The 12,603-nt window shown below is 34.5% G+C and overlaps 1 protein-coding gene across 2 annotated transcripts in view; it reads left to right on the forward strand.

The window, feature by feature from the left end:
* The window catches only part of LOC144972845 (dynein beta chain, ciliary-like), a 137,355-nt gene that overhangs the window by 106,060 nt on the left and 18,692 nt on the right, over positions 1-12,603 (forward strand). For both annotated transcript variants that reach the window (XM_078914556.1, XM_078914555.1), the window contains exons 59-65: positions 389-520; positions 707-969; positions 1,686-1,802; positions 3,366-3,518; positions 3,927-4,082; positions 6,220-6,344; positions 11,227-11,342. In XM_078914556.1, coding sequence (XP_078770682.1) covers positions 389-520; positions 707-969; positions 1,686-1,802; positions 3,366-3,518; positions 3,927-4,082; positions 6,220-6,344; positions 11,227-11,342 — 1,062 coding nt within the window. The remainder of the gene's footprint in view (positions 1-388; positions 521-706; positions 970-1,685; positions 1,803-3,365; positions 3,519-3,926; positions 4,083-6,219; positions 6,345-11,226; positions 11,343-12,603) is intronic.

The raw sequence follows: 12,603 nt of genomic DNA on the forward strand, positions 1-12,603 counted from the left end.
TCAATGCGTTTATGGGTGTACCTGTATATCTGTTTGTGTGTATGTGTGTGTGTGTGCGGCACACACACACACACACACACACACACACATATATATATATATATATATATATATATATATATATATGTGTGTGTGTGTGTGTGTGTGTGTATGCATGTGTTCTTGTGTATGTTTATGGATTGTGTGCATGTTCGTGTGCCTGTGCATTATGCGTATCTGAGTATTGCAATGAGATTAAAGCGACATGTACTTTGCAGGTCTGATAATGGAAATTGTTGTGATATGTAAGAACACATATTATTATGTTGATCAAGAGAGTATATCGTTTGAAGGGTGAAACAAGAACATCTTTTGCTAAACAAATAAAATCTTTAACTTCGATTTACAGGACTTTGTTCGTGGGTTATCAACATTATGAGATACTATGAAGTTTTCTGTGAAGTTGAGCCAAAAAGGCTTGCCCTTAACAAAGCAAACTCTGAGCTCAAAGCAGCACAGGATAAACTTGTCACTATAAAAGGTAATTCTGTTTTAATTACCCATTGCTTTGTGAGTAAGCATTGTGTGTTGGTGTATTTACATCAATATTTATAAAATATATAGTAGGTATTCTTTGAAATTGAATAAAAAATTAATTTCCATGGTTAAAGTAGAAATAATTGGAAAATCCCAATTCTTATGAGTTTTTTGAACTTTTAAATTTTAGGCAAGGTAGCCCAACTTGAGTCCACATTGAGAGAATGTCAGTCAGCTCTGAACAAAGCTGTGGATACAAAGCAAAAGTGTCAAGATCAGGCAGACATGACAGCAGCAACAATAGAATTAGCCAACCGTCTTGTAGGCGGACTTGCATCGGAAAACGTGAGATGGGCAGAGGCCATTAGACAATTCAATACAAGTGCAAAGTCCTTGCCTGGAGATGTGCTTCTTGTATCGGCCTATATTTCATATGTCGGTTCATTTACAAAGGTATGCAGAACGACATTTTGTTCATATATAATTTTTTTTTCTCCCTTAATACATTTTCAATACACACAGCACGCTAAAATCAACTTTAACATTTAAATTTATCAGTTTCATTATTTTACCGGGCTAAAACACTTTGAAATGCTTTATTCTCACAAGCAGGTTATGTGAGAGAAAAAAATCTTCCACACAGTATTTACATCACGCTGTTGGTCACTCTTTCATACCATTGCCTACAACCACATTCTCACTTAAATTGAGTGGAATAATATGTAAAATACGTTGCTTAATGATACACTGTCAGTTCAAGATATTGCAGTTTTTTTTCACCCACGATCAACACTGCTAGACTCCATTGCAAGATTAGGCACCTCACTGCTTGGTCGTCAGTGCCTTTTGGACACAGGTCACATTAACCCTAAAAAATTCGGATCTTTGGTTTCGCAATATATCTCCACTTCATTTATTTTTTTGGTTTGATTTTTGTTTGTTTGTTTTGATCTTTTTTGTGGGGTGTTGTTCTTTTTGCTTTGTTTTTGTTTTTGTTTCTATTGTATCTAATATTTAATTAATATATAATTTTAATATTATTATTAAAATGGCTGTAAAATTAAAATGTTTCTTTTATAACTTGAATTTCTTATCATTCTTCAACATATCAAAACTAGGGTGTTTTGGAAAAGAGGAGTTTAAAATTTCAATATAACATTTTCTATTAGGCGTACAGAGTCGATCTATTGGAGAAAAAATGGATGCCCTACCTTAAAAAATTAAAGAATCCAATAGATATCATGGAGAATCTGGATCCCCTAATGATGCTGGTGGATGGAGCTCAAGTAAGTTTTTTTTTTTTTTGGTCCTCTCTTACTATTTTTAATGTTGATTTATAAGAGACATGTTGAGATTTGAGATTTCTTACATAATGATCTATTAGCCTGATAGACAATATTAGCATCAAAAGTAGTATTCAGAATTAAACAATGAATCTGTGGATTAGATATGTTTTTACCATACAAAAGAATTTTGAAGAGGTGGCTCCAAGTTTGTTGGTGTCTTTGATTATCATCTGTTTTATCGAGCGACTTATTTCACATACGTTGATTCGGTCAGTGATGTTGATGTATTCTTTTACAAAGCTTTTTATTATAAGATATCTTATTCAACAATTCGTGTAGAAATTTGCACCTCAGCAAACAATTGTAAAATTGAAGTGAAACATTAGAAAAACGGGTCAAAATTTGGTGACGTGACTGTGAAACTCACATGACATATTGAAATCATACACAGGGTGTCCATTTATTATCCACTGATATAGAATTGGAATATTTCGAAAAAGTGTTGGGATAAAAAAATACATCCGTTTTTTTTCTTAGTATGTAGAATGTATGCACATTTCAAACTCATACAAGTTTTTGTCTGTGAATGATTACATCACACTTGAACCCAGGTAAAATGCATCGCAAGGTATCTATTGAACGCATTATCAACAAAACAAAGGTGGCATAAGATGACGAAAAAGGAATGGCTGCTTTTCTATCACCATGAATCTAAGTCACCCACTAAAGTCAAGGGAAGGTACCGACAAGAATATATATATAATATATATATATATATATATATATATATATATATATATATATATATATATAATGCCATTTGAGAAGATCATCAAAAGCTTTAACCAGTTCAAATTGGGAAGATAGACAGACGCCTCAAGAGGGGAAGAGAACCAGTATTAGATGAATTCGTCTGAGTTATTTTGAAAATGAACCTAAGCAATCAGTTCAAACAACTTCACGGCTGTCAGCTATCTGCAAGTCTTACATCCACAATGTTGTCAGTTGCAACTAAAACTATATCCCTATCACTGTTCATCCCTGAAACCAAATGACTTACTAGCTTACGAATAAGTCCCAAATGTCATTCTTTACAATTGTAGCAGAGAAACCTATTATTTAGAAAGACTCATGTTTTCAAAAAGGCATTCTTTTTCGTCAATACTCGTATATGGGGAACACAGCAGCAGAAGAGATAATTGAATTCGATAGAAAGTCCCAAAGGTCAACATTTGGTGTGCCTTACTGATTGATTGAGGGTTGGTTCCTCAGTCAAGGCAAGTTAATTTTTTAGGATTTTCTTTTGGTATTTTCTCTCTGCTTCTTCTATTTCATACATCCTTTTTCAGACATTTAGGGAAAACAGTAACATCAAAAAGCGGGTATTTAAATTACATAATAGTTCCGAAAGCAAAATAAAAGCCTAAAGTCAAGCAAACAAAAAATAAAACAAACTAACATGCATTTAAATCAACGAGCAACAGTAAGGTTTATGTGAACTTAACAATTCATTAGATGCAAGAAAATTAAAATGATTGTCTATTTTATATTTTAACACACCAGATAGCTACTTGGAACAATGAGGGTCTGCCTGGGGATAGAATGTCCATGGAGAATGCCACAATTTTGACCAGTTGTGAGAGGTGGCCCCTCATGATAGACCCACAGTTACAAGGATATAAATGGATTAAGACCAAATATGGATCCTTACTCAAAGTATGTTGATTAGCCCTGTGTCATCCAACATGGCTCCTTCCCCAATCCCACGAATTAATCTTACGTGACTTCATATATTATTTACTTTTCCCATGTTAAACATCTTGATTTATGACATTAGATTATAATTGGTTAGGGTGTTTTACAAAAACATTGTATTTGCAGAATTTTTGCAGGTTCATTTGCAATATCATATATTTTTAATTTTTACATAATTTGCTCCTTGCAAGACAAAATGCAAAATTTATATTTTTACTCTCTTTCAAAAGTTATGATTCTTTATGTTTTAACTTTAACACATTCGACTATAATAAAATTGTTTGTGCTGCAACTGAACTATAAGCACTTTAAACTTTTAAGCTCATTTTCAGGTTTACAATTTTGAATTTATGTATTATCTGCAACCAGATTGTCAGATTAGGTGCCCAAGGGTATTTAGACCGCATTGAAAAAGCCATTGAGTTGGGGGATGTGCTCCTAATGGAAAATATTGGGGAGTCAGTGGATGCTGTGCTTGACCATCTTTTGGGAAGGAATACTATCAAAAAGGGAAAAGCTATCAAAGTAAGAATGACTGAATACAATGCCTCAATTCTAGAGGTTATGAATTTTACGCCTGTGGAAAACACTAGGAATGTTTCGAATGGAGTTTGAGTTTAGAAGCAAACCAAATGCTTTAATGTGTTTAACATTACATTGTTAAATTTTTAAAATCATTGTTTTAAGCCGATTTGTTGTTTTATGAAAATGTTCTATGTATAACTATATTTTTTACCAAAAAATCTTAGTAATTGCATGCTATACCAATCTCTGGAAAAAAAAAAAGAGAGAGAGAGAGAGAGAAAGAGGAGAAGGAAGAAAGATTTGAACAGTGTTCCCTATGTGTGTGTGTATGTGTGTGTGTGTGTGTGTGTGTGTGTGTGTTTGAGCTGGTGGGTGGATGGGTGTATGCAATATCCATGTGATATAAATTGCTACATGTTACTTGAAATCTTAGTTTATATATATATATATATCAAGTTCAAGTTCAACGTCTTTATCTGCAAAAGGCGAATTACCCATCACCGCAGATGTTATACAGTTATGTGGTGACTTTCTCCATTATTATTGTGTTATTGAGTTGAAAGATAAATATTTAATAGTTGACCAAATTTGTTGTTGTTTGTAATATCTATGATTTCTGGTAGGAGAGTGTTTTATATGTGTTGATTCTGTGTGTTGGAATTGTAAACTTACTGCTATGATAATTTTTTGTCAATGTACAGTGTTGTTTTGTGAAATATTGTGGTAGAGTTACTGCTGTTTTGTTGGAATGTACTGTTCTGTGGAGATGTTGGAGACGTTTTTCTTTCCGCCTACTCTCCAGTGTTTTCCATTGCAACAATTTCAGGGCCTCAGTAACGCATCCTGGTTCGCGCAAGTAATTGTTGGTGACAAACCTCGAAGCTGCCCTTTGAACTTGTTCGATTTTCTTGATGTGGCCTTACTGATAAATATCCCACACTGTGCACGCGTTTTCCAATACGGGTCTGACTAAAGCATTGTATGTCTTTTCTTTCACCTTTGGGGTGAAAATTACTCATGCGAGTCCTGCTACCGACCAACCATTGACGGCAAATGAGATTGACAGACAGTATGTAAGACATGAAAGATTTGTCCCGATCAGCCATGGATACCAAATGAGATTAACAGACAGTATGTATGACATGAAAGATTTGTCCCGATAAACCTCGGACACTATATGAGATTGACATCTGTGGTAAATGTGGTAGTGTACTTAACAATTGAAAAATTATCTGCCTAAGTAACACTGCTATTGTCATGTGACATTTACTCTCTAAGACTTAAACGTTTGTTACAAGAAAAAGTTTTTATTGTCACAGACATATATCAATGTTATGTAATAAATATCTTGTCATTTTCCATGCGTTGGCATTCTTTGGATTGTCATAACACTCTACGGCATGATAATGATCTATGGTCACAATAATAATGCTGTTCACTCATATTTGTTTCTTGCTTTTACCATTCTATCATCAACTTCTTGACTGAGATAACAATTCTTTCGAAGCAACATATGGGCTTGGAGTTTATCTTGATTTTTGTAGCATAAAACGGACATTCACAATGATTGCTTGCTATCCTTTAGATTTATCTACAATCTTTCGCACGGTTTTCGTAAGGTACCTACTTGTACATTCTTATCACTCACTAACTTCCTGTGAAAAAAACATTCACATTGGGTCATTTGCATATTAGTTGAGCGTTGAATTGAATGAACTACAAAGGCCTTTGTGTATATTTGTTTATAGTTTTTTTTTTGTCTTTTTTAATGCTTTCTTATTATTCGTTTTTTATCCTTATTATTTGTAAGGGTTTATTTGTTATGTCGTTGTTGTTATTGTTGTTTTGTTAAGAAGTTATAGAGCAAAATGACCATAACACCAGAATGTATCCATGCCCCTGTCCTATGAAACTGACAGAAACAATAATTACTTGCTTGTCATAAGTTTATTGGAAAAGTGCGCTCTGCCAAATTTAGATTAGATTCCTGTACTTCTGGGTGATAAGAAAAAAATAATTGACCAGTTAGATTTAGACCTGGACGGTTAGCGTGAGAGTCGAGTGCTATGGTGATTGATTTGATGAGCATCAGTGCCCTGAAACACTGTATAAGCAATTTTCATATCATTGATTTTAGATTGGTGACAAGGAGATAAGCTATCACAAGGATTTCAAGTTAATCCTGCAAACAAAACTGGCAAATCCGCATTATAAGCCCGAGATGCAAGCACAGACAACTCTCATCAACTTTACTGTCACACGGTTGGTAACTAAATTATTATCAGATTTCTTTTTGTAGTGAAAAAAAATAAAAGGCCGGAGTAGGCCATAATGTAAGATAGATGCATTCATTAAAAATCGAATAGAATATAGATTATCATAACATCTAATATGAAATTGCCGATACATCAAGCTGTTTAGATTTTTAAAGTCCATACGTTGAGGCAAGATTCATTACTCTCTGTAACTGTCCCTAGCAGAGATAAGATAATTTTGCCACAATTTACTTTATGTTTGTATCATATATTTTTTGTTTGTTTATTCTTTAAACTGCTCATATTTCTCTTCTATATCTGTTAGTTCTCCAAGCACTTCAAACTTGTTTCTTACTGATAGTTCAAATTTTTCTTGTATCTTCTGTTCCTCCCGGAGAATGTCTAGTTGGTATTTAGGTTTCTTGGGTACAGCTGGGGCGACCATCCCCAACCCAGCGCGTCCACAGGTGGCGGATCGTGGAACGGCCTACAGATCCTGATCTATAGGTTAGCTGTAAAGCCGCGGACCAACTGGCGATAGTCGTGGAGAGTGAGGTTGGGTAGTCTGGCAGCACAGCTACACATACAAAATGCCTCATATACTCTATGAAGGGACTATCAAGGTGAATGGGAGGCGCCTTAAAACCTGCCAAATGCTCCCACTGCCTTGTGGGTTATGACCGGGAGGTCAAAAGGCTATGGAGTAAACCAGATAAAAATCCGTCAGAAGGCAACGGGAAACCACTGACGTATCATCCCAAGATCGTCATGATGTCCGTCCAAGCGAATCTAGTCAACGACGTCAATGGATGTTTTTCGAGCAACTCGATTACAGCCTCGTCCGGTAGAGATAGTCATGCAGGTGAACAGGTGACTCTCGACCGTCATCCAGCTACTGTGCACCACCAAACATTACGAACAGCAACATGGAATGTAAGAAGTCTGTACCAGAAAGGAAAATTAGCAAATGTAGTTATGGAAATGAAGAGATTGAATATCAATGTTTTAGGATTATCAGAAGTTAGATGGAAAGGAGCAGGAGAACTTAATTATGATGACTGTAAAATTATATACTCAGGAGGAGGAGAACGCCAAAGGGGAGTTGGAATTATACTAGATAATAAAACGGCGCGAGCAGTCAAAGGATTCTGGCCCATATCAGACAGAGTAATGGCAATCAAACTACAAGCAAAACCTTTTGATTTTGATATTTTACAAATATACGCCCCAACCACCAGTCACGATGATGAAGAAGTGGAAAATTTCTATCAACAAATAGATAAAGCAATGCATCAGTTTAAGTCTTCAGACATAAAACTCATCATGGGCGATTTTAATGCCAAGGTGGGCCGAGAAAGAATAGAAGATATTGTGGGCCCACATGGTCTGGGAGACAAAAATGACAGAGGTGATCGTCTTATTCAATGGTGCCGTCAACATGATCTGACAATCACAAATACTTGGTCAACAAACCACAATAGAAGGAAGTGGACATGGAAAAGTCCTGGAGATGGAGTGAGAAACCAAATAGATTACATACTCATCAGCAAACGTTTCCGAAACTCGGTTTTGTATGCCAAATCTATGCCGGGGGCTGACTGTAACAGCGATCATATACCTGTGCTATGCCCCATACGAGTTAAATTGAAAATCTGCAAAAGAGCAAAGGCTAAACCTAAATACCAACTAGACATTCTCCGGGAGGAACAGAAGATACAAGAAAAATTTGAACTATCAGTAAGAAACAAGTTTGAAGTGCTTGGAGAACTAACAGATATAGAAGAGAAATATGAGCAGTTTAAAGACAGTGTTGCTGCATCATTAGAAGAAAATGTTCCAACCACACTTAAGTTGCAGAAGAAGAAATGGATTACTCCAGAGATATTAGAATTAATGAATGAGAGAAGAAAGGCCAAAAATCAGGAAGAAAAACAAGACTCTGAACAGGCAGATAAAAAGAAAATGCAACGAAGCTAAAGAAGACTGGATAAATGAACAATGTCACTATATAATGTCCTGCAAAGAAAAAAATGGCAAATTCTTCCATCAGAAAATCAAAGAAGTGACAAACAAAACTAAATCAGGTGCTAAAAGTGGATGCATCAAAGACAAGCGTGGAAACACCATCATGGACAAAGACTGCATTCTAAACAGATGGTCAGAATATATTGAAGAACTTTTTTTTGATAATCGAGGAGAAATGCCTATGATAAAAGAACTGGAAGGGCCTTCTATAATGAAAGATGAAGTTAGGAACGTCATGAAAAGCATGAAAAATGGAAAAGCTGCAGGACCTGATGCCATAACAATTGAAGCCTTGACTGGCCTGGGTGAATGGGGGATTGAATTCATCACAAACCTTCTAAATCAAGTGTATGACACAGGAAAAATGCCAACTGATATGAAACGATCCATTTTTATAGCACTACCAAAAAAGCCAGGGGCAGTTGATTGTGAACAACACAGAACTATTAGCCTAATGAGCCACCTCACAAAAATTCTTTTGAAGATAATTTTACTAAGAATAAGAAATAAAATACGACCTGAAATTGGGGAGATGCAATTTGGTTTTGTTGAGGACAAGGGTACCAGAAATGGAATATTCACATTATCAATGCTGATGGAAAGATGTATTGAAGTAAATAAAGATCTGTATATGTGTTTCATCGACTATTCAAAAGCCTTTGATAAAGTACAACACGAAAAACTATTCAAAATTCTATCATCCTTGGACATTGATGGTAAAGATTTAAGAATATTACGGAATTTGTACTGGGAACAAGAAGCAGCAATGCGTGTTGACAACGAACTAAGCAGTTTTACACCTATTAGAAGAGGAGTTAGGCAGGGGTGTGTCTTGTCTCCAGATTTATTCAACCTCTATAGTGAAATGATATTAAGAGATATCGAACATAAGAAGGGGGTGTGTATTGGAGGAAAGAATGTAACAAATCTGAGGTATGCAGATGATACGGTTCTACTGGCAGAATCTGAACATGAACTACAAGAATTACTGGATGTTGTAGTCAGGAGTAGTGAAAATATGGGACTGGAACTGAATATATCTAAAACAGAATGTATGACGGTATCTAAAAATAATAACCCACCAGCCTGTGTAATAACAAGCAGAGGACAAACAATACAACAAGTTGAATGTTTCAAATATTTAGGCTTCAATGTAACATCCAATGGAAAATCAGATTGTGAAATAAAGAAAAGAATAGGTATGGCGAAGAATGCATTCAACCAGCTACATACAATTATGAAAAACAGGAATATTAGCATGAAAACAAAAATCAAAGTCCTGGATTGCTATGTACTGTCTGTGCTGCTATATGGTTGTGAGAGCTGGACCATAAACAAGACCATGGTTAAAAGACTGGAGGCAGTGGAAATGTGGTTTTACAGAAGAATGATGAGGGTGTCATGGATGGAAAGGAAAAGAAATGAAGAAATTTTAGAAATGGCAAACAGAAAAAGATCACTGATAACAAAAATCATCAAACGCCAAATGGAATTTTTAGGACACATTATCCGCCACCCTGGTTTGGAAATACTCGCCTTGACTGGAAAGATGAATGGAAAAAGAATAAGAGGAAGACAAAGAATAACGTATTTGAAAGGGATAAGAACTTGGACAGATGAAGCTGAGAAAGGTGGCGCTGCTTTAATAGAATTGGCAAGAGATAGATCAGCTTGGCGGAAGATGACCTCCGACGTCTGCTTCAGATATGGAACTACATGAGATGAGATTCTTTGCCGACATTGAAAATGTTGACGGTGTCCATCTCCTGTTAGTAATTTTGTACACAAAAGGCGATAGAAAATCTTGTTTTGGGATTACAGCATGTGACTGAAGTTTGACCACTATTGTCATACATGGTTTATTAGAAGTAATTTTTTACCTTATAAAACCATCTCTCGGTTATATGTCTTTATGTCTATGTGTTCAGTTTGAATCAGATATAGGGTGTATTAATTTATTGTGTATGCACTAGAAACCAATAATATGAATATTTTAATTCTCTGCAAATATCCAGATGAGGTGTTATTGTTGTCTCAGACTTAATACAGATGACATTTATTCTTCGTTCCCCTACTTCGCATTTTTTGTCTAACCTTTCCTTACACTAAAATGACCCATGTGTGTTGCAAGCGCTGTTAAACTTCTTAAATACGAAAAAAAAAACCCCATTGAATTAAACTAAATTGGACTGGGTCAATGGGGGTGTAAGTGGAGGAAGAAGGAAGAGGAGAGGTGGTGGAGGAAAAGGAGAAAGAGCAAAGTATTGACCTCATTTATAAAGAAAAATAATGATATAATATATAACATTATTGGAGGGTAATACAGTGGTTTCCACGAGTGTCCGTCGTCTGATTTCCAGTTCCTTTTAATTACCCACTTTCCTTATGAAGAAGAATGTTTCTGTTGAATTCATCACTATGAGTCTGTTAGATTTATTTCACATCCATTACTCTCTTTTAATTTGTGTAACAGATTAGGATTATCTACTGATTTTATATTGAACCACTAGCCTAGGTAGAATGGAGAGAGTTTTTAGATCAGACATGCAGGTAAATTTGTGATAAAGAATGCTACTGTTTCCTTATAATTTAATAAGTATGTTACGCTCATTTCCTATTATCAACAATGTGGTAAGAACAAATGACAAAGAAGCAGTTTGGTTGTCTAGATATGGCTAAAATGAATAAATGACTAAATATTTCAAAATTTAAAAACATAAACTAAGAATCATGTCAACACAATTGTAATTACTTTCATGCCTTTGTATTATGAAAGTAATTTTAAGGGGCAGCACCAAATGAATCCAATACAAATACAAGTGATAGACTTGATGTGATGGATCGAATTTTCCTATTCTCACCAGCGATGGATTAGAGGATCAGCTACTAGGGGCTGTAGTATCCAAAGAGAGACCCGACTTGGAAAAACTGAAACTAGATTTAACTCGTCAGCAAAATGAATTCAAAATTGTTTTGAAAGGTAAGATTATTTGGGGGGTTGTGGGGGGGGGGGGAGTTGATTTTCATGAATAAATTAATGAATAAAAATGAACTTTTAGATATAGCACATTCTACATATTCACCAGACCCATATTGCTTTAGTCTGCTCTGCTTCATTTATTCGCCAAGCAAGTCGTATCGACCCGAGTTTCTGTCTCATAAATCTCAAGTCACCTGTTTGGCTTCCTTTTTGTACAATAATAATAATAATAATAATAATGATAATAATAATGATAATAATAATAATAATAATAATAATAATAATAATAATAATAATAATAATAATAATAATAATAATAATAATAATAATAATAATAATAGTAATAATAATAATAATAATAATAATAATAAATAATAATAATAATAATAATAATAATAATAATAATAATAATAATAATAATAATAATAATAATAATAATAATAATAATAATAATAATAATAATAATTATTATTATTATTATTATTATTATTATTATTATTATTATTATGTAGTAGTAGTAGTAGTAGTAGTAGTAGTAGTAGTAGTAGTAGTAGTAGTAGTAGTAGTAGCAGCAGCAGTAGTAGTAGTAGTAGTAGTAGTAGTAGTAGTAGTAGTAGTAGTAGTAGTAGTAGTAGTGGTGGTAGTAATAATAATAATAATAATGGAGCAATATATTTCTATAATGCCTAAGTATCCACTTAGAAGTGCTCTGCAGCGCTTGACAATTAAGTCATGCGTATGCACACAGACACACAAAACACACCCACACATGTATACTTGTAATAAAGAAACAAACATAACAAATAAAAACAGACCATCAGAATCAAAATACATCAATCATAAATTGCTCTGTAAGACAAATCAATTTTAAGATGTTTCTTAAATGTTAGGACACTAGGAGCAGATTTTGTTCGAAGACTACGAAAGTTCCAAAGGTGTGCAGCTGCACAGTTAAAATCTATTGGATGAAAAGTAATAATGCAGTATATTTTCTGATGATCTTAAAACATAACTAGGTGTATAGACAATCACACTGACACGATCTAGCAATCCCTCTAGCCAAGTATACAGTCACATTTGATTAGTGCGCCACAGTGTCCATTGAAATGCAGAAGAATTGTGTACTTTTAACTCTCCCATATATGTTTTCAACAAGCTCAGACAAACATTGAAACAAACGAAGATAAAATACCAACGCCCAAAAGAGGCATAATTTAATGGAAGTACAGTAATTTGTAGATATCAATGGTACAAAGCATCA

Source organism: Berghia stephanieae, chromosome 5, assembly GCF_034508935.2.
Source record: "Berghia stephanieae isolate SIO BIC M18660-M18661 chromosome 5, UCSD_Bste_1.3, whole genome shotgun sequence".
Classification (NCBI taxonomy): domain Eukaryota; kingdom Metazoa; phylum Mollusca; class Gastropoda; order Nudibranchia; family Aeolidiidae; genus Berghia; species Berghia stephanieae.